This window comes from Cydia splendana, chromosome Z (genome assembly GCF_910591565.1).
Source record: "Cydia splendana chromosome Z, ilCydSple1.2, whole genome shotgun sequence".
Classification (NCBI taxonomy): domain Eukaryota; kingdom Metazoa; phylum Arthropoda; class Insecta; order Lepidoptera; family Tortricidae; genus Cydia; species Cydia splendana.
In genome coordinates this window covers 18,292,131-18,315,727 of record NC_085987.1, presented here as the reverse complement: position 1 = coordinate 18,315,727, position 23,597 = coordinate 18,292,131, and the positions used below count along the sequence as shown (strand labels likewise).

General features: G+C 37.7%; 2 protein-coding genes and 1 long non-coding RNA gene across 3 annotated transcripts in view; 2 read left to right on the top strand and 1 right to left on the bottom strand.

Moving 5' to 3' along the window:
• The window catches only part of LOC134804907 (HIG1 domain family member 1C-like), a 61,876-nt gene that overhangs the window by 10,511 nt on the left and 27,768 nt on the right, over nt 1–23,597 (top strand). The window lies entirely within an intron of this gene.
• Nucleotides 10,101–14,814, top strand: LOC134805112 (HIG1 domain family member 1A, mitochondrial-like). The gene is made up of 3 exons (XM_063778412.1): nt 10,101–10,216; nt 10,340–10,442; nt 12,010–14,814. Exons 2-3 carry the CDS (start codon nt 10,349–10,351, stop codon nt 12,228–12,230), a joined length of 315 nt encoding a protein of 104 aa, XP_063634482.1. The 5' UTR covers nt 10,101–10,216; nt 10,340–10,348; the 3' UTR covers nt 12,231–14,814.
• On the bottom strand, nt 12,493–15,265 carry LOC134805113 (uncharacterized). The gene is made up of 2 exons (XR_010146246.1): nt 13,715–15,265; nt 12,493–13,093 (listed from the first exon to the last, which is right to left on the bottom strand). It is a non-coding gene; the product is annotated as an uncharacterized LOC134805113 (long non-coding RNA).

Below are 23,597 nucleotides of genomic sequence, written 5' to 3'. Positions count from 1 at the left end.
TGCTAGGGTTGAAACATACAGATTTTTGCACTAATGTTTAACAAACTGTATCTCAAAAACGGTTAGAAATATTAACGTGATTAATAAGTGAAAAATAAAGTACGTAGCCTAAACAATACCCCGTTTGCGTAAAATTCCTTCGTTCTGTTCCACCCGCTATATATAAAAAAACGCATTAGTTTAAAAAAAATCATGGACATAAGTATCATTGAAATATCCCAATGGTATAAATCATATTGCAATCGCATGAGTAGAGCCGGAGCAACTAACAACTTTCGGATCAGCCCTCGTAGATATTATACCTATAGTATGTAAATATATAGTACTTTATTTTTATACGCACTCATTGCTATAAGTAGCTCGTTTTTGTTTAGTATTAGAAAAAAGGTAAACAATCTTGTCGTGTCTTTTATTGAAAATTGAAAAACATTTTTGAAAAATAAGTCACGGCAAATATGTAACAATTATGAATCGTATACCTATAGGTACGATATTTACATTATTTTGCTTTCATAAGTGGTTGTGTTTCATAAGTAAGTTACTGATATTTAAAAAGCGTTTTTCAATTAAAAGACACGTCAAGATCGCGTAGTCTTATTCTAACGCTAAAAAAACGAACTATAAAAGATTCGTAAGGCTTTAAATCCAGGGCTCGATTCTACTCGCTAAACTGAGCTACTTTTACTATGGCACCAACCCCGAAATCCCGAAAAAAATTTTTACTTTTTCATACATTTTGGCTGATCAGATGTCGACGTTTTCTATGGAAAAGCCAAAAAAAATTCCCCGATTTTAGGGTTGGTCCCATAGTAAAAGTAGCTCAGTTTAGCGAGTAAAATTAAGCCCTGGATTTAAAGCCCCATGGTCAGACACACCATGTATACCTTGTTGGGATTTTCACTAGAGGGCGTCACAGAAAATTGAATTGACCGTGAAACATTATATAATTTATATAGGTAACTACCTATGTCGTACCGTGCCGAATGACAATCCCTTATGACAGTTCCTTCTAGTCTTGATTTGTGCTTAATTTAGAAAATAATTCAACAAAATATGTTTTTAACATATAGGTATTTATCCCTTGAAAGTCCATAACGGCAACATACTCGCATCTCTACAATAATTATTACGGTCGTAAATCTAATGACTATAGAGTTAAGCCAAGAAAAGTCTGCAACAATATTGACACGCTGTGCACTTTATACTAATTTCATAGAAGTTTCTCTATAATAATAATAATAAATACAATGTCTTTCAGATCTATCTCTGAATCAGAAACCTATAAATACCTTGGCATGTCACAGTCGTTGGGTATTGAGGACGAGGGTATTAGACGGTCGGTGAAGGAGCGTTTTTTCAGTCGGCTCACAAAAGTCCTTAACAGTCTTTTGTCAGGAGGCAACAAAGTGCGCGCCTTCAACGCCTGGGTAATGCCCCTACTCACATACTCCTTTGGCATACTAAGGTGGACTCAGACCGAGCTGGACGCCCTGGATCGGAGGGTCCGGTCACTGCTCACCTCACATCGCATGCTACACCCACGCTCGTCAGTTATGAGATTGTACATCCCACGGAAGTGTGGAGGCCGAGGCTTCCTAAACGCCAAGGATCTCCACAACCGCGAGGTGTACAATCTCAGGAATTATTTCCTTAACAACGAGTGTGGGATGCATCGTGATGTGGTGGCAGTAGACAGGAACCTCACGCCGCTCTCCTTGGCAAACGAGAACTGGCGCAAACCTGTGGTACTAAGTACTGCGGATCGCAAGGCGGCATGGGAGAGTAAGGTGCTACACGGGCGGTTCTACAAGGCCCTCACGGGACCCGATGTGGACCTGCTCGCGTCGGTGAACTGGTTACGATTCGGGGACCTCTTCGGAGAAACCGAGGGTTTTGCCTGTGCAATTGCGGACGAAGTGATGATGACGAACAACTATCGGAAATATATCCTGAAGGACGGTACGGTCGACATTTGTCGGGCATGCCGCCGTCCCGGAGAGTCACTCAGGCATATCATTTCCGGTTGTTCTCATCTTGCTAACGGCGAGTACTTGCACAGACATAATCTCGTAGCCAGAATTATTCACCAGCAACTTGCTCTTCTATATGGCCTTGTGGACCGCGAAGTACCGTACTACAAGTACTTACCTGCGCCTGTTCTCGAGAATGGTCGTGCCACGCTCTATTGGGATCGATCTATCATCACAGACAGGACTATTGTAGCCAATAAGCCTGACATTGTGATAATAGATCGATCGCAACGTCGGGCCGTGCTCGTTGACATCACCATCCCCCATGATGAGAATCTCGTGAAGGCCGAGAAGGACAAGTCCAGTAAGTACCTAGACTTGGCTCACGAGATAACCGCCATGTGGGATGTTGATTCGACGATCATTGTCCCGATAGTCGTTTCAGTGAACGGTCTAATAGCGAAGAGTCTCGACCAACATCTTGAGAGACTCTCGCTAGGTGGTTGGATCAAGGGTCAGATGCAGAAGGCGGTGATCTTGGACACGGCGCGGATAGTCCGCCGGTTCCTCTCTCTGCAGCCCTGACCACCGGTAGCTTGGGCCTTGCCCCGCTGCTGGCGGCACCCTAGGTTAGGTTTTTTATAATGTGTTTATATGTATTTTTTATCGTTTTGTAAGTGTTTTTATATTTTACTTTTATATTCATATTATAAAAACCCTAACGTAAGACGAAAAATAAATAAAGAGAATAATAAATAAATAAATATTATAGGACATTCTTACACAGATTGACTAAGTCCCACGGTAAGCTCAAGAAGGCTTGTGTTGTGGGTACTCAGACAACAATATATATAATATATAAATACTTAAATACATAGAACACGACCATGACTCAGGAACAATTATCTGTGTCATCACACACATAAATGCCCTTACCAGGATTCGAACCCAGGACCATCGGCTTCACAGGCAGGGTCACTACCCACTAGGCCAGACTGGTCGACATAGAGGCCAGTTTGACGTTAAAAAAACACTTGCACTGCGTGTGCTATCAAAATCGTTGCAGTCTTTTCTTGGTCTAACTCTAGTATTTATTTTATCAAACGCGAAGGGTAGGGTAACATTTGAATTTTTTTCATTCCATGCCATGCCGTTTTAGACCAACCTTATTAACAAAAATAACTTAAATCCCAATAGGACAAAAAATACATATCCTCATAGCTTAGAATATCTCATAATAGTAGACACAAATCACTAAAATATATATTATTATGTTATAAAAATACTAAGATAAATTTTAATCTTGTTGAGTTTCATTATGTAAAACGGAACTCGATTGCAATGGAGTTTGACTCTACTTATCGGCCGAATCGATTCCGCGCGTGTCAAGTCAAGTCGTCTCAGTCGCGTCCAATAGGGAATATTACGCAAACTCTGCGTAGAGGGCGTCACTGCTCAATCACATGGCCTACCCTGAAACACGACAGTCGAAAGTTCGGTTTCTACCTCTCTATCACTCTTGCTTATTCGATAGATAGAGAGGCAGGTAACGAAATTTCGATTTTCGCGTTTCGCGGTAGGCCACCTGTAAACAAACCGCCTTGATGCATCAATGTCATAGTAAAAACTTGTCAAAAAACTGTTTAAGGCGTAGTATGTAGAGTCGGACCAAGATAAGTCTGCAGCGGATTTGATAGCCCACGCAGTGCTAGTGTCATTTGTACGTCATAATTTCATAGAAGTTTGACGTTTAACATAACACGTGCACTGCGTGGGCTATCAAATCCGCTGCAGACTTTTCATGGTCTGACTATATACGTTATTCTATGGTTTGTCATAGTAAAAACTTGTCAAAAAACTGTTTAAGGCGTAGTATGTATACGTTACTCTATGGTTTACGAAACAAATTAGTGCTGCACTTGGCGGCAGAAGATTGCAGTAATACTCCCTATTGTGAAGGTATGTTTACTTAAAAACATAAATCATTACAAATAGCATCGTTTATATCTTTTGCATATTTAATTAAGACTCGCAAAAAATCGTATCTCATTTGCATTGTCACAACTAGAGATGCCACGAATATTCGGCAACTATTCGGTATTCGGCCTATTAAGCCACTTTGCCGAATATTCGGTATTCGGCCTATTCGGCCACTTTGCCGAATATACGGTATTCGGCCGAAAGTTGCCTACTATTCGGCCAAATACCGAATATCTGTTGCACCTAAAAAGAAAAATTACACAAAAAGTAACCAAAAACTAGGTATATTTAATATTTAAAATGTATTCTTGGAAAGTAGTTTTAAATACGAAGGCACGTTTTTGATCATTTGTTGATTACAAAATATTATATTTTTATCGTGGGTCTGATTTGATTGACTCTAACTACATTCATTAATTCTGTTCAATATAAAAATATATCTTAGCAAACGTTGTGCTTTGTTGGCGAACAATTTTCATAATAATTGTAACTCAAAATGATCGCACGTCATGCCGAATATTCGGTATTCGGCCGAGAGTGGGGCCGAATAATCGGTATTCGGTATTTTGCCAAATTCACTATTCGGGGCATCTCTAGTCACAACTCTATAATTCCTTTTTCACATGTGTCAGCCTCCCTTCGTTCGAGTTTAAAAAAATACGAGTACTATAGGGGGGATCTCAAATAAACTTTACCGCCGAGTTAAGTTAAGGGTTAAATGTTACATTTCTAAATTTAAAATTTACGTGAAGCTACTCCATATAAAGAACGCATTTAACCGATTTGCAAGACCGAAGTGATCCCATAAGAGCACCGCGAACAGTTTTGTGCGGTCTCTAAAAATGACCTGTCAGGGATCATCTTTCCACGCGAGAGGTATGTAGGTATATGTTAGGTATGTCACCATTGTAATTGTAATTATACCAAGACAAGCTTGAATGTAAGGCCAAGCGCAATAGGTGGATTAGATAGTGCAACGGGCTCATTTTATCTAAAGTTGTGTACAGTCACCTGCAATAATATGTTACTCTTCGAAGGCCGCAAAAATATCTGACACGATCTTATTTGTAAAGCCATAAGAGCGTGTCACATATTGTTGCGGCCTTCGAAGAGTAACATATTATTGCATTGCAGGTGACTGTACTACACTTTTTTTTGATTTGGTAATTTTTATGTTATTTCTGCTCAGAATCACGAGCTATTTGGATCCTAACAGGAGAAAAAAAAGTTTCCCAAAATGTTTATTACATTCCGTTACGACTTTTCATTGACTTTGTATGATGGTAACGAAATGGAAGGAACGAAAAATGAATGGAATTTTAACATGTCCACTGTCTCAATCTGAATTGTACCAAGTCTGTCAGTTGTTGTTGTAAGTCAAAGGCTTACCATGACTCATATTCTGGGCTCGGACAGTGAACGTGTTAAATAAAATGGCTCGTCCGAGCCAGAGGGCCTACCGCGAACCACGTTCGACGTGTTGCCTCTCTGTCGCACTTGTAAATTCGTACGTAAGTATGAGAGGGAGGCAATACGTCGAACGTGGTTCGCGGTAGGCCCTCTGGTGCAGACCATCATTAGGTACCCGTCAAAACGCGGTCGTTGCTGGCAGCCGGGCCGGCGCGGCGCGGCGCGGCGGCCGTGTTAACATTCTCAGAGGTAAACCTTGTTACAAGTAAATTTCATTTATGATTGTTCCCTTATAGAATCGTACCGCTCCCGGCCATTGTTGGGGCAACCTATAGTAGGTACTTCTCGTGTAAGTTATTATTTTATTACTGGAATAATATATGAAATGTTTAATAATAAAGGTATTTTTACTCTTTATACCAGCACCTCGCGAGATTTACATACACTCCATTTCAGATAGGATTAGACAGAAGGAAAAACGGTTCTTCACAGAGCACGTTTTATGTCACATGTCAATCAGCAATGTCATTCAATAAGTAGGTAACTCGCCAACGCGCCGAGCCGAGTGAAGAGCCACGACGTCACGCCAGTCACGCCGCGGGTTCATGACGGCGTCGGCTCAGCGCGTGGCGTGCGTACTTCACGACGGTAAACAACCACCGTCTGCAATCATTACCTACTCGTTACTGCATGGTTAATGTTCTTGATAGTTGACAATTCTATACAAAATATGTAATACTTATTTGTGAGTATTACAAGATGCAAAGTTGTTGTTTAACCGCTCGCGCTAATATTGATATCCGAGCAAGCGATTAGCGAAAGATTCCACAAAAGTGGAATCTTGTGCGTTACGAGGGTTTCAAGGCACGAGGGTTAAATAAACTTTACCGCCGAGTGAAACACAACATTTTTCGCCATACCTACGCGAGGAAAACACTAACTGTAAATTAATTAGGTGCCAAAATAATCAAACCAAATCAAATCCAAATAAACGTTACAAAAAATTATCATTCAAAATCATCATTTAAAAGTCAATCAATAAGGAAACAACTCAAACTTTGGATCAGATTAGTGAGATTACTTTGCCACACATGTGAATAAAATGCAACTTTCTCATTAGTTTTTCAACAACCAAGATGGCCATTACCAGTTGGTGTGGTGAAATAGTTATTTTCACCACACCAGCTCGGAAAGGCTTACTTTTGCACTTCAAAAACTGATAAGAAAGTTGTATTTTATCCACATATGAGGCAAAGTAATATCATGCAAATTTTGAGTTGTTTGCTGATGTTGGCTGATAGAATGGACTTTTAAATCATGATTTTGGATGAGAAATATTTAATAACGTTCATTTAGATTTGATTTCATTTTGGTTAATGTTTTACAGTTGGTATTTTCCTTGCGTTGGTGTGGTGAAAATGTTTGTGTTTCACTCGGTGGCAAAGTTTGTTTAACCCTCGTGCCTTGAAACCCTCGCAACGCTCAAGATTCCACTTCTCGAACAACTCGATACGCTCGTGGTTCAATTTTGGAATCTTTCGCTTACTCGGGTATCAATATTAGCACGAACGGTTAAACAACAACTTTGCTATTATTAACAAATAACTATTGTGATATTGTCAATAATTTATTAACTAAATAAGGTTAAAATTTGGAAAATGTCCACGGGTAGAGGTAGAGCACTTGCCCCTACATTATAACTTATGAATAGGTACAAAGCGTTCGTGTAAGAGGGAGTAGTCGATATTTATTTACCTATTTACTATTTAGGCACTTACATTTTTACTATAGATAAGCAGAGGATAGTATCTATAATATTCTAAATTAAGTATGTATAGCATAGCATAATTTAGGATGTTGATATGAGATCCTAGGTCAGATGGCCTAACGCGAACATCGAAATTTCGTTGTCTGCCCCTCTACTTAATACCACTCTTGCCCATTCGAGCGATAGAGAGCCAGATGACTTCGATTTTCGTGGTAGATAATCCAGATAAGAATCAGATTCGTACCTACCTGGTAAATAGGTATGGAGTCTATGGAGAGAACATATTATTAGCATTTTACGTCTTTTGGCTAATTGTTATGTAGTCTGTTCAAGATCCTGAAAACGGTGAAAAATAAAGATATTACTCCTAAAAATACGTGTGATACCTCATTAGATTCGTCATGATGTCTAGAAAAATGTATTCGAAGCGTGTATTAGCACACAAAAAATATCAAAAGTTATAAACTTATAAACAAAAAAGGGGGGATAAGTAGTTATTTTTTATTTCCCCAATATCTCAAAAAGTATATTTAAGAAACCAAAATTAATATTGTAAAAGAGGAGGATATTTCCAATCAAACATTCCATACTTGCAGAACTGTATCTCCATTATTTATACTTTTTAGGGTTCCGTACCCAAAGGGTAAAACGGGACCCTATTACTAAGACTTCGCTGTCCGTCCGTCCGTCCGTCCGTCCGTCCGTCCGTCCGTCCGTCCGTCTGTCACCAGGCTGTATCTCACGAACCGTGATAGCTAGACAGTTGAAATTTTCACAGATGATGTATTTCTGTTGCCGCTATAACAACAAATACTAAAAACAGAATAAAATAAAGATTTAAATGGGGCTCCCATACAACAAACGTGATTTTTGACCAAAGTTAAGCAACGTCGGGAGTGGTCAGTATTTGGATGGGTGACCGTTTTTTTTTGCTTTTTTTTGTTTTTTTTGCATTATGGTACGGAACCCTTCGTGCGCGAGTCCGACTCGCACTTGCCCGGTTTTTATTCAACGCTGAACACAGCCCTCCGCGCCTCATTTTAGAGAAACGCGCGCGGCGTGAAAAAACGATTACGTAACATTTAACATAATTTTGAAGGTATTTAATAGTCATTGAAAAATTTAAAAAAAATATGGTGTATTTAAAACATGTCAACACATGTAATAGGTACTTGTAGAAATTTATCTTAAAGTTATTTTTTCAACAAGTTAGGCAATTGTTAATGAACTAAATTTTCTCGAAATTCCTTCTTTATTGAAAACGAAAATAAAATTTATAAATAACTATTGTAAAATTTTCTCGCTTTCTAGAACTCTTCTCATATACATGCTTAATAAGATCACATTATAAAAGTTTTCATAAAGTTAATACTTTGCTTAAAATAAGTTTTAGAATAACATAGAAAATTGACGAAAAACGAAAAATCAAGGTAAAATTGTAAGATATAAAACAATATAACCAAACTATTCAGTTTTTCAGATCTTTTATAACGTGATCTTATTAAACATGTATATGAGAAGGGCTCTAGAAAGCGACAAAATTTTACGATAGTTATTTATAATTTTTTTATCGTTTTCAATAAAGAAGGAAGTTTGAGAAAATTTTGCTAATTAACAATTGCCTAACTTGTTGAAAAAATAATTGTAAGATTAATTTCTACAAGTATTACATTTGTTGACATGTTTTAAATACACGATATTTTTTTTTAATTTTTGAATGAATATTTAATACCTTTAAAATTATATTTAATGTTACGTAATCGCTTTTTCACGCCGCGCGCGTTTCCCGAAAATGAGGCGCGGAGGGCTGTGTTCAGCGTTGAATAAAAAGCATAAATAATGGAGATACAGTTCTGCAAGTATGGAATGTTTGATTGGAAATATCCTCTTCTTTTATAATATTATAATTATGGTTTCTTAAATATTAATACTTTTTGAGATATTGGGGAAATAAAAAATATCTACTTTTTTCCCCCTTTTTTTGTTTATTACTTTTGATATTTTTGGTGTGCTAATACACGCTTCGAATACATTTTTCTAGACATAATGACGAATCTAATGAGGTATCACACGTATTTTTAGGAGTAGTATCTCTATTTTTCCCCGTTTTCAGGATCTCGAACAGACTATATGATGCCTTATGGTCGAAAAACATTTTAATGGAATTTCAAACTCTTTCGTGAAGTATTATTTTTCTCTGGAAGATTATTTTTATTTCATATTTACATATTAAAGTTATTTTGACAATATCTGAGGAGGCCGAATTCAAGATATCGGGTTTCGAATCTATGAAGTTATACATACTATAGAAAGGCCTCAAGATTGCTAATTGGCAACCGTATTGTGAATATTGTGATCTATTGTGATCGAAAAAAGCGCTACAGTTTTTGAAAAACTCTGCTGGCTGAACCTACTGCACCTTAATGTACAGTCAATTGTAAAAATATGGGTGCACTCATCATACCCAAAAATATGTCCCATAGCTCTTATGTAAGCGAATTAAGAACTATGGGACATATTTTTGAGTTAGTTGTATGCACCCATATTTTTACACTTGACTGTACCTAGGTAGGTAGCTAACCGGCGTGCTCTTTCCACAAAACGACACAGGCATACGAGTATTGATAAATTGAACGATAGTGACTTCATAGGTACAGACTGCTCAGCAGAAAGTGATTACCTACATACATGTATAGGTAAGTACGTATTATGCTTTCATACAAAAAAGTAAGTACCTACTCCAAAATGCATATTAAGCAAGGATCAGTAAAGTATGAAAGGTTTACAGGAATTAAATGAAGGTCACATTTTGTAGCTCGGTAAATACCCACTTGCAGCTGGTAGCGGCAGTTTCCTCACGGCACCAGTCACATCATCGCATACGTCACCCGCTAATCGCGGTCCTCCGCCCCGCCCCGCCCCGCCACCGCAGCTTGCTCACGCGAACACTCCGTCGGGACGGGACTCCGCTCGCACCCGTCAGTCAGTCTGACTCAGTCGCATTGTTAAACCTACGGTGCTCGCTTGTCGGTGAATAATTGAACATTACATAGTCTTCACTGTTATTTTATTAGTCTTAATCCTTTAGGTAAGTTTTAATTGCGTACCTAATTCTGATAAATCAACTCATTTTGGTGCGGTAGTGTCATGATGTTATAAATATTTCACAACATTTCGTGTGAAAGCATTTAAATGTAAGTTTTCCTTGCAGATTATTACAATGGCCCAAGGTAACCCCGTGTTTGACTACCACGAAGAGTCTCAAAGCGAGAAATTGGCGCGTAAATCCAAGGAATCTCCGTTTATGATTATTGGTAAGTACCTAGCTACGTCTCTACTGCCTGCTTACGTCTGCCTCACTCACATCACATAACCTTAACCTTAGTCAGCTGTGCTTATCGATCAACATTGTCGACAATGGCATTGAGTTTGCGTGTTCATTAGGGTGGATCACTTGTGTATGGAGAAAAAAATTGTTATTTGTTTTACAAGGGGGCAAAGTTGTTGTTTAACCGCTCGTGCTAATATTGATACCCGAGCAAGTGAAAGATTCCATTTTTCGAAAAATGGAATCTTGAGCGTTGCGAGGGTTTCAAAGCACGAGGGTTAAACAAAATTTGCCTCCGAGTGAAACACCTAATTTTTCACCACACCGAAGCAAATATTAAATGTAAAATATCAAACAAAATCAAATCCAGATGAATGTTATTAAATATTTATCATCCAAAATCATCATTTAAAAGTCAATTCTACCAGCAAACAAGAAAACAACTCAAAATTTGCATTTGATTACTTTGCCTCACATGTGAATAAAATGCAACTTTGCTATCAGTTTTTGAAGTGCAAAGTAAGCCTTTCCGAGCTGGTGTGGTTAAAAAAGTATTACCTAGTTGTCCTTCGGGCGTACCTAGTTGTAAAAAGTTACGTTATAATGAGGGTTCCGTTTTTTGCCATTTGGCTACGGAACCCTAAAAAGTATTTTAAATTGTTTTGCAATAGGAATTCATTTTCTGCCTCCGGATTCATTTCAAAGTTTCATATACATAAATATTTTTACTTACATTTTGTATGGTCTGCGGAGTATAGGTATGTACTTACGATTGTACATATTGTCTCTTTTTTAGGGTTCCGTACCCAAAGGGTAAAACGGGACCCTATTACTAAGACTTCGCTGTCCGTCCGTCCGTCCGTCTGTCACCAGGCTGTATCTCACGAACCGTGATAGCTAGACAGTTGAAATTTTCACAGATGATGTATTTCTGTTGCCGCTATAACAACAAATACTAAAAACAGAATAAAATAAAGATTTAAATGGGGCTCCCATATAACAAACGTGATTTTTGACCAAAGTTAAGCAACGTCGGGAGTGGTCAGTATTTGGATGGGTGACCGTTTTTTTTTTTGCTTTTTTTTTTGTTTTTTTTTTTGCATTATGGTACGGAACCCTTCGTGCGCGAGTCCGACTCGCACTTGCCCGGTTTTTAAACTTTAGCTAGAAAAAAGATACACCATTATTGATGTATAATAACTAGGTGGATAAACCCATACCCAAACCTTCAAATTGGGTTTATCCAGAAGTAGAGGTAGGTAGTTGGTGTACCTAATATAAGTTGTAACATATATGTTACATTACAACATGTTGTTGTGCATATATGTTATACCTTGTTAGGGTTCCGCATCCAAAGGGTAAAAACGGGACCCTATTACTAAGACTCCACTGTCCGTCTGTCTGTCACCGTAGGGTACCGCTTTTACCCTTCGGGTACGGAACCCTAAAAATCAAATTGTGATTTTCAATGACTTTAGTACCTATCTGGGATAAAAACACGGCTTACGTACCTACATTGTAGATTGTTAGTAAAGTTGTTGTTTGTTGGGCAGGTCTAGGCGGACTGGCGGCGGCCGTGGGCATGGGCGCGTACCAGTACAAACGGCGCGGCGCCATGAGCACCAGCGTGTTCCTCATGCAGTTCCGCGTGATCGCGCAGGGCGCCGCCGTGGGCGCGCTCACCGCCGGCATGGCCTACACCCTCTTCAGGAACCACTTCTTCAAGCCCAACAAGGAGGACATCATCGGCGCTATCAAACCTAATGAACACTGATGCTCACATATTGCAAATCAGCTTGGTTAAGGTACGGTTGCACGAAACCGTCTATCACCGTCAAAGCGTTCGCTGAATTTTATTGTATGGAAAGTTGCATAGTTCAGTGCTAAGTGATGTTGATCAGTCCGTCAACTGTGGTTGGTGCAACCGGCCCTAAGTCTTAGTTTAATCGATCCGCAGCCATCTGCCAGCACAATAGCGTGATTAGCGTTTAATCTTCTTGCGGCACCCGCGATTGACTATTTTACAAAACGAGTGATTTTATATGTAATATAAATAAATATTGGTGCTCGAGGAAGTGAGAGTAGTGAGCAAGGCACAGATTGTGATATACTTTTATTAGTATAGGTTCTAAAGTTTCTGTTACACGCAGAGAAGGTATACTTCTACGCTGATGACCAGCGCGAAACAACCTATTTACTACGTTTTTTTATTTATTTTCTTAATTACCAACGTGTTACATTTGAGTAAAGTTTACCTGTGTTGTAATGCGTACCAGTCCTTAATTCCTTATTAATCTTATTATAAGCGAATAAGTATTTTATTGCCTTTATTATAGAATTATTTTTTGATATAAATCAATTAATCCTAATAGCGCTGAAATATTAAATAGTTATGACGATGATGTGCTTGTTCGTGTGTGTGTGTGTGTATATATGAGGAATGTACCTCGGCTCTATTTATATCCCAGATCCTGAAATGACAGCTCAATCTACTTATTGAATTTGCACATTACAACTGTCATTTCAGTACAAAATAGAAGGCAGATTGGGAAGTATTTGGATTGAATTGGTTGGACGATTGAACTGTCGTTTTACTATCTGGGATATAAAAACAATAATTTAGTGTCGGTTCGGTACCTACATCGTGTCTTATTATTTAACAAACCAAAAAAAAATATAAATTGAGGCGGTGTTTTTCAAAGTGGGGTTTGCGGTCCTCGGCGCCGGCGGGGTCGGGTCAGGCTCCATAAGGGGAGCGGGGAGTTGCTAGACAAAACAACACTTGAACAGTGGAAGACGGACGATTCTTTTAGTCTGGTAGTGTGCGCCGTAAAGAAGGACGAACAGATTTGTATGGACACTGGCCCTGGATCCAATAAGAATATAAGCGACATAACCATCGGAAAGGTTTTTTTTATATCCATACTTATGTACTTAATTTTTTTGTATGGTTCTCACCACTTGTCAAATCTCTGTTAAAAAAAAAAGAGCGCCGTGAACAAAGTTTTGTACGGAGCTCTAAAAATTAAGACCCAAAAAAAGTAGGTAAGAAACCGAATAAAAAACTAAATTATCGTAACACAAAATAATCTACAATAACGAAACCTTCATGATCTGCGACACATGAACTTAGTATCGAAAAAAAAACTACATTTAATAGTCACGTTTCAACTCACACTAATTTTTGCGGCGATAACTTTTTTCACACAAAGATTTGGGACTACCTGCCATTATAAATGATTTACAACTTTGCATAACCTATCCGGTGACATATCGCTTGCCCTTATTGGTCAAAAGGGCGAATAAGCCCACCCTCCTTTATTTATTTATTGTATTTATTTAGTCCTAATGGATGATGATGGGTGAGGATTGTTACGAAATGATACCTTTCTGATTCCGAGTATGACGAAATTGACGAATTTGCTAAATGTACGCAAGTACCTATTTAATTAGTTGTAAATGCCACCCGCAAGCAGGCTAATCGAGTAGATCTAGTGCCTCAGAAAAATAAACTAAGTATATTTTGCGATATTCGCGTATATTGTAATCGTCACACACCTATCGGTATTCTGGGGCGAGTCATCTTGTTATAGCTGGTTAACCAGATCTTGTCAGTAGAAAAAAGCGGCAAATTTGAAAAATGTAGGCGCGAAGGGATGTCAGCCCATAGAAAATTTTTAATTTCGCGCCTTTTTTTACTGACAAGATTTGCTTGATCAGCTATGTGTTACTCGTAGTTCAGCATTAAATTATTATGAAAACGTCTTTACTTTTATTTTGACCACACAATTTATTTTCATCTCTCCTATTCGGAATGTCAGTACCGTCTTTACCATAAGGACACACGCGGGGCCCGTGCCCAGGCCCCGAAGGACAGACAGTAACAGTAGGTATATATGATTACCCATATTAAATAGAAGCTCATAGTAGAAAAATGTTAGTTTTAATTCGCTTTCTTTACTTTCCAAAAGGGCCCCATATTCTTATGTGCCCAAGGGCCCCAACATACCAGGCAGGCAGGCAGGCTGTGGGCGAGAAGGTGGTCGCGAATAAATGAATTTATTTATTTATTTATTATACCTAGTTTCAAGTTCAAGTTCTTTATTTGCGTTCATGTTGTACATATGGGTATTAAATAACAAATGAGTTGTTTCAAACATGAGCCCTGCAAGGGCATAGCATTATTACTTAACCTAACTTATACCTAATACAAATAAAAATGTAAAATTGTAATCTTATTAGAATAGGTACATCTTAAAACTTATCATTTAAATATTCGTCGACAGTGTAGTAGCTTTTGTTTATAAGGGTTTCTTTTAATTTTCTTACAAATAAATGTTCTTTCTTTTCTTCCTTTATATTTTGTGGTAATTTATTATATATCTTTATGGACATTGATAGAGGGCCAGACGAATGGAGTTTTAATCGGGAGGGTGGTGGCATTAACTTTGATTTGTTTCTTAGTTTAAGACGGCCCTGCGGAATGTTCACCTTTCTTAGGCTGATAGGTATTAGCCGGGTGGAAAATTACATTTTCCACCCTAGGGTGGAAAGTAATATTTTTTAATTTGTTTAGGTAGGTACTTCGAACAACGGCTAACAGCCATATAGTCTGTTCGGAAAGAGAAGATTGTGGAATATGGCCCCATACATTCCACGACTCTTCTCATTCCGCACAGACTACCTAGTCTGAACAGAATAATATGGCATAGGTACCTACCTATGCCATATTATTCTGTTAAAAGCTCTCATATTAGCTTCCGCATTTTCAGACCAAGTATTATCGAAATTGAATGTCAATTGCATTGCATTATTTCATTATTTAAAAAAAATATACTACTTGTATTTAATATTTAAATGTATGAAATATAAATAGGTTTTGTTAATAAATCATAATCGATATAAATAACGATGAATGTTTAAAAAACTATAATTAAATTACATTAATTCATTCGGTTTCATTTTTTTAAGGCGCGTATACCTACATTAAGGCCGTAAGACATCCGATTTCCAGATCGGTTTTAGAACCTTTTTCCGATCAAAATGTAAATGGCGCTAATTCCAGTCCCTAATTTTCTTAACGGTCAAAATGTTTTCTTGTATTTGACCTCATTGACTTTTCTCATAGTCGAAATTAAAAGTAGAGTGTTTAACTCTGGTAAAAGTAACCATCTCACCCTCGAACTATTGGAAAATATATGGTTTTTACTACTTACTTACTTTCCAGCCTTGGTTAACAATATACTATTTCATATGCATGATCTTGCTCTGAAAGTGGCTCATTGTTTATCTATGAAGGGAGCTGAAAGTGATACGTTTCTGCGCTAGGGCGTTTTACTTTCCAACTATGTTTTCATATTTATATTTATTTATTTCGTAAATGCACGGATACATTACACACAACGTATGACCTACGAATACGATGTTTTGACGACCGCGCGGTCTGGCCTAGTTGATACTGACCCTGCCTATGAAACCAATGGTCCTGGGTTCGTATAAGAGCATTTGTGTGATGAGCACAGATATTTGTTCCTGAGTCATGGGTGTTTTGTAAAAATATTTGTATATTATATATCGTTGTGTACAACACTTATATGGGGAATAACACAATCCTTCTTGAGCTTACCGAGGGGCTTACTCAATTTGTTTTTTAACCCATTCAGGGCCAGCGACTCAGCGTATGGGTCATGCTCAAACAGTTCCGCAGGGCCAGTGACTCACATGTGAGTCTTGAATAAATTGTGATTTAAACTTAAACGAAACGTAATTTGATGTAATAACGTAAGTATCATATAAGCTAACAACCAATTCTATAAGGTATATTAGGTAAAAAAAAATATAAAATCGTATTTTTTAATGAAAACAGGTCTAGAATATTCAAGTTTGGTTTACTATCAGTGCAATATAGTAAATATACTGAAATTCTAGATACATATGCGTTGCAAGCAAACAGAAAAATCCATATTTAAAACATACAAAATATATATATATTTCAGAAGTTATTGACATGGCTCAAGGTATGGGTCACCGTGGCCTGGCGCTACTTGTAATAACTACTAATGTTTCCGTAGCAGGCTAAAATAAACTTTATTGGCTGGTTTTAAAGCTTATTTCATGTTGAAGCTGTTTGGTATTGTACCATTTTACAACCGATTACTGTTTGGATGATGGTAAGCCACATTTTGTAGGAACCAAACCGTAGTATGTATAATAATATTTTGTTTTGTATGAGGGGTAAGGCAACTAGGATTTTCTCCCACTGTACATTTATGTCATAATATTTGGTGATCGTTGTATTGTATCTTAGGCAATTACCTACTAACGATGATGTTAAGGTTCATTTTTTTCGTTTTAATATAAAACAAGGCGGTTGAAACAGTCATCACTAACTAATATGTATTGTATTACAAATAGTTTGTGACAAATATCTACAAGTTCTTTAAAACATCGTGGTTTCTACGGCAGATTAGAAAGTAAGTACTATAATACATTTTAAGTTCTCTATTGTTACTAATATAATGGTGTTTACCAAAACAACGATAAATGACCGACCAGGTGTAAGCTTATCGGACACACTTGGACAATAAACAAGGAATGCATCCGAGCGGCGGCGGCGGTATTATCTTTCATGTGGTATTTGTCACAAGAGTTCAAGAAGTGATTCATCCCATCCCCCCAATTAGAGATGTATTTTGGAGTAACATGGGAAATATTATTTAGTCACGATTTATCGTGGGCGACTTTATACTCCTCCTGTGCTGTTTAGTGATTTCGTATTTTGTGACCATGGCTATGGATTACCGGAATTTGAACCCGCCTAACCAAACTGCAATAATTAGTTTTTTTTTTTGATAGGCACAGAAAAACGGTGGTTAGTAAAAATGTTGCATAATGCTGTTCAACTGGCCGGCTTCATAAGCGGCGATTTATTTACCGTGCGCGCCAGGCTCAAGACCCATAAGCTGAGTCATACGTTTTAGCTAAAAACGGTTTGTATGGTGGCCCGGCGTATTGTGTACGCTCAGCGGTTCGTGGCCATGAATGGGTTAAGAATATCCTATAATATTTATTTTATGTATTTAGTTCGCGTAGCGAGGATTATGGTTTTGAGAGTACCTAAGTGAATTCCCATTACGTCAGATATTCGCACGTTTGGTTTCATTCAAACAGACGAGGAATCTACATACATATTTAGATGTGTGGGTAGTTCGAGCCGCTGAGTCATGTCATGCTCATTTACCCTTTCCGATGCAGTTGCACATTGTGCAGCCAGGGAAGTCGATGGACTTCCCTGGCTGCACACTTCACGTGATGACGTGAACAGGAAAATGCGTGTAATTAGAGTGTACAGTTGCGCAATCGATGTACACCCACTTGCAAAAGTTCTACGGTGTACGGTTATACGTAATGTAATAGAGTATTATTTTGGGATTTGGCAAATATAATAATTTATGTACGTATGTATTTGTATATATGTAGTCATGTTGACAATTCTTACCTAAGTAGGTACATTTCGCCAGATGGGTAAACCACTTGGTTAGAAAAACTTGTGAAGTATTCACATCTGTAGGTAATGAAGGTATATTGAGGAGGTATATAGGTACTTAAATATATACTTATAGGTAGGTACCTACCTAAGGGGTCAGGGTGAGGTAAATTATAATAGTAATAAAAAAAAAGGTAAAAAAAATTTAAAACTAAGGGAGACCGTTTTCATTTTCATCCGAACAAAGCTAACATGCAAAAATAGACGCCCAGATATATAGGGTCATTGCGTCAGTTTACCGTCCAGTGCCTGTTTCCGTCCACTTGGTGTAGTTGCTACAAAGAATTGCGTATCATTTGAATATACAAGCATATATTCAAATTATACGCAATTCTGTAGCAACTACGCCAAGTCAAGTTAGTGGACGGAAACAGGCACTGGACGGTAAACTGACGCAATGACCCTATCATGCCTCATCATCGTCCTTGCGTTGTCCCGGGTTTTTGCCACGGCTCATGGGAGCCTGGGATCCGCTTGACAACTAATCCCGAGAACAAATAAATAATAAATAAATAAATAAATAAATATTATACGACATTTCTTACACAAATTGACTAAGCCCCACGGTAAGCCCAAGAAGGCTTGTGTTGTGGGTACTCAGACAACGATATATATAATATATAAATACTTAAATACATAGAAAACAACCATGACTCAGGAACAAATATCTGTATCATCATACAAATAAATGCCCTTACCAGGATTCGAACCCGGGACCATCGGCTTCATAGGCAGGGTCGCTACCCACTAGGCCAGACCGGTCGAGAATTGGCGTAGGCACTAGTTTACACCCTATCATGCCTACTGAAATAATTACAATATAGATATATACCTACTACTTAGTAGGTAGGTACCCTTAAATAAGTCTCCTAGGCTAGGTGGGTGGGAGTACTCTGACTAAAGGGCACGAGGCGGTATAAATGGGAATATATACTAAGTTAAACAGCTAATATATGTATTTTTCTACTAGTCGACTGTAATTCTTGAATTAAGATTTCTTATACCAAACTGCAATTGGGTATTTTAATGTATTGGGCTCCCAACTCAACTATAATATTCATTTCGATACAGTTTAGTCAACTATAATGAAATTGACCAATCACAGCTCGCCGCGATCAAGAGGACGAAACAAAACCATAGCTCAAATTAATTATTTTAGGTTGTATAGTAGAAACAATTGGTTCATAAGTCAGAAACGCGCATGTGACACCCTAATATAGCAACATCCATAGACTACGAAAACCACTTAGTGTTGCTTGTTAGTCTCCATAGGCTACGGTGGCCAAAATCGAGAAAACAACTGTCTAAAAATTAAATTAAGCGCGGAGCAAGTACCAGGGCCTCATGAGTTACAAGGTATCGTTGACCAGCCCGCCGTAGGGCGCGGGGCGCGGCGGCTGTATGAAGGTATCGCGGCTGTTCGTGAATCTTAGCTGTATACTTTTGGTTTGGTTTGTTTGTATGATTCTACTAGTTTAAAGTATTATTTTTGTTGACTAGTAGAAAAAGTATTGTATACAATAGTGATATAATCAAGCTTTTCAATCTCGTACCTTACTTAGGCAACTCAGCAAGCTTCGTTGCCTAAACACGGTACTCGACTGAAAAACTCTCTATTATATCACGATTGTATAAAATACTACAGTGAAACCTGGTTAAGTGGGACCTGGATAAGTGAGAAACCTCTATAGCTGGGACTCATGGTGCGGTCCCGACACTTTAGCACTGAATTACCTCTGTTAGTGAGATAAAACTAACCTCTATAACTGGGATTAGTTGTTGTGATTTTATAGTCACATTTACCTCTATAATTGAGACAGAGAGTGTATTTTACCTCTTTTACTGAGACTATATTCATAAAATTACATTTTCCTAATTTTTTTTTTTTAATTCTATACGAATTACCTCTGTATCTGAGATAACGTCAATCTATGACCTTCTCTAACTTGGACTTTGATCTATTTCCGTATTCTTACTAACTCTTAGTCTATCCACAAATTCCGCATTTGCTTAATTGTGTCTTTTAAACGACTTCAAGTTTCATATAGTTACTTTATGTAGTTAAAACTATCGAAACGAAGGCTGAAACCTTGATAAGTAACAAAAATAAACAAATTTTCTTTTAATAAATTTCTAAGACGCAATGCAGTCCGTATCAAATTTAATTGAAAAAATCTATCCTTTGGAAAATCATTCAAAATAAATTCAAAGAAATATTGACACAGACTTAAAAAATGTTAAGGGACATGGATTATTTTACCTAAACATTTAAAGATAATTACAAAATATCGTATTAACCACCTCTATAACTGAGATATATTGAAGTCTCACTTATCCAGGTTTCACTGTATATTATCTACTTTGTAAGCATGCGTGACCGGCCAAACGGGTTCACGACACGTTTAAATCATACAATGTGTCCATAAAATACAACGCTTTTACTTAGTCTTGGACAATAAATTTTAAACTATGTAAACCTTTATTGTAAACTACCTAGGTACAGTCCGCAGCAGAAGTTGCTAAGCGGGCGAGATGTTTAAAATTACCTTGACACGCTCTTATTCTCTTAACAATAGAGTCGCGTCAAGATCATTTTGAACATCTGGCCCGCTTAGCAACTTCTGCTGCTGACTGTACCTAACTGAATACTTACCATGCACTGTCAATGGCAAAACAAATCTATAAGAAGTTTACTTGTCTCGGGCGGTTGGAAAAGAAGTAATTTTGTGATTTTTAACCGACTTCAATACCTATTTCAGATGGAGGAGGTTCTCAATTCGGTAGTATTTTATTTATTGTTTATTACCTCAGAACTCCGTCATTCCTGAACCTTGGGAAAATATTGTTTTGTTTGAAAGTATATTCCTTCCAGATTTTTTTTTAATACTGTATTGTGAAGTCGGTTTTTGTCTGTTACAGATTATCTAGAAGAACTTTGCGAACAAATTAAATATAGTTAGTATAATAAAGTACTGATTTTTGCTCTTCCAAGTAGTCACTTATGTCAGGGGGTTGGTAAAGAAGTAAGTACTTACTTAAGTCTGGCCGAGAGGTCCATGGCGTCAGTTGCGATAGCTGAAGACACCGGTTCTAATCCGACTTTAGCCAATGAAGGGCTTAGTCACTTTTAGTAAGTAGGTACACATATATTGACATCTACCTACTTCAGATTATCTAGAAGAATTTAGCGAGTAACATTGGTTTAAATATTAATTTTAGGGTTCCGTACCGGAACCCTTATAGGGTACCATTATACCCCCACCCCCCCTTTATATCAAAAACTACTGGGTCTAAAATTTTGAAAAAAATACACAAAATGGTTCTTTACTTTACCTGTAGATGACAGGAAAACCTATTAGAAATGTGCAGTCAAGCGTGACTCGGACTTAATTACTTAGTTTTTAATCCGACCCCTACGGATTTTTAAACACATTTCATTCACGTTCCACATAAAAAATACATTGTTAAAAATTAAGTAAAATACGGAACCCTTGGAACGCGAGTCCAACTCGCACTTGACCGGCTTTTTTTATTACTCGTAGGGCAAGAACTCTCGTATTTGTATACATAAGTACTTCGCTCAGACACAAAAAGGTACCTAGAGCTTCGCTACCGACAGGTGTTCTACGAAACTTTTACTAGACTTAAGTAGAGATGCCCTGAATAGTGGTTTTGGCCGAACACCGAATATTCGGCGGCCGAATTTCGGCCCCTCTCTCGGCCGAAGCGGGCATAACATGCGAACATTTACTGTACGCCAACAAAGCACAACGTTTGCTAAGATTTAACGTTTTTTGCTCTGAACTAGTGAATGTACTTAGAGTCAATCAAATCAGACCCATGATAAAAATAAAATTACTTGTAATCAACAAATGCTCAAAAACAGGGTCTTCATATTTAGGTAACATCTTTCCAAGAACACATGTTAAAATGTACTTAATATAGTTGTTTGCGGTTATTTTTATTGTCATTTTTCTTTTTAGGTAGGTGCAACAGATATTCGGTATTCGGCCGAATAGTAGGTAGGCAACATTCGGCCGAATACTGAATAATCGGTAAATTGGCCGAATACCGAATAGTTGCCGAATATTCGTGGCATCTCTCTCTACTTATAAGTGTCTTTTTGTCCCAGCCTAGGGCCAACACACATACCCACGATACGACGTCGTATCGTAAGACGACGCGACATCGTCACACGTTGCGACATCGTGTAACGTTACGATATCGTGTATCGTGTCGCGGCACAATACGACGTCGTGTCTGGACATTTTACGACGTCGTGTCACGTTGCGGCGCTGTAACGTGGAAATCTACGATGTGCATTGATTGATTCACGACACGATATCGTATCGTAGTTTTAGTGGACCACAATCAGACTACGATTCGAAAGTACCGTTAGCACAACAAATTAATAATTATACTCATATGTGACATATGTGCCTTCATACTACAAGTCCTTGCACTTTTTTTTCATAACGGCGTGACCATTGGGCTCGCAAAGGCTCTAGTAGATAATGGCAATGACGGTAAACAGTCACTACATGCATATATTTTAGCGCTATTCTTAATACATATTATGCTTTTTAGGTTTTCGTACAAAAAACACTTATGACTCTGTCTGTCCGTCTGTACGTCTTATATGAATCGCCATAAAATATCTGTCAATAAAATATGAATTTTTAATCAATAATTTTCCACAAATATTGAATTATTTGTATAAATCTTCTTCATACAGAAGGAAGTACCTACCTACCCAAGTAACAATTTGTGGTTCTATAGTATTCGATAGAACGTTTCCCAAATACCACCTAAGGTCCTATAAAAGACCAAAGAAGATTGTATAAAGCCGAAATGGCGCATCTTATGTGCCATTCAGTGATATAGTAGACCTGTAGCAGTGTCAGTCGTGACGTTTTAGGTCTATAAAAGTGATGTGATGATTACTTTTGTGCTAATTTGTTGTCAGTAACGCCATTATAGTGTTAATTTATACTATAGGGGCTATTCATAAATTACGTCATTTCAAATTAGGGGGGGGGGGGGTCTGGACATCGGATGACGGTAGCATGAAGTAGGAGGAAATGGGGTCACTTGAAGCATGATTTTTGGATGATTAGATGATTATAGGGGGGGGGGGTCCAAAATCGTCAAAAATCGATGACGTAATTTATGGACAGCCCCATAGTGGCATTGGATATTCCATTATAGTGCTTGTTTTATACTATAGTAGTATTTGAAATTGTATTATAGTGCTTTTTTATACTATTGTAGAATTCATAGTTCCTTTACTACGAAATTTGCTATCAAGTTTTCCATCAACTGTTGTGAGTGGTTTTGTTGTGTGTTTACTTCACAAAAACGGTACTAAGTAAAATGGTGATAAGTAAAGACTTTATATTAATATGCGCCATTTAGATGTCGAATAATTCGATCCTTAGTGCAAAAAGTATATGGGACGGAAGTTTTACCGTTAGAATAGTATTAGTTTAATGAGGAATTTTAAATGCCCCTTCGATTTATTTGTTTTTAATAAAATAATTTAATAAAATATTATGATATTCACCATAGTTACTACTATACAGCCAAGAAGTAAAT

Coding starts and splice junctions, on each gene's coding strand:
- LOC134805112 (XM_063778412.1), top strand. CDS start 10,349: ATGGCCCAAGGTAACCCCGTGTTTGACTACCACGAAGAGTCTCAAAGC. Junction 10,443..12,009: donor ATCTCCGTTTATGATTATTG/GTAAGTACCTAG, acceptor TTTGTTGGGCAG/GTCTAGGCGGACTGGCGGCG.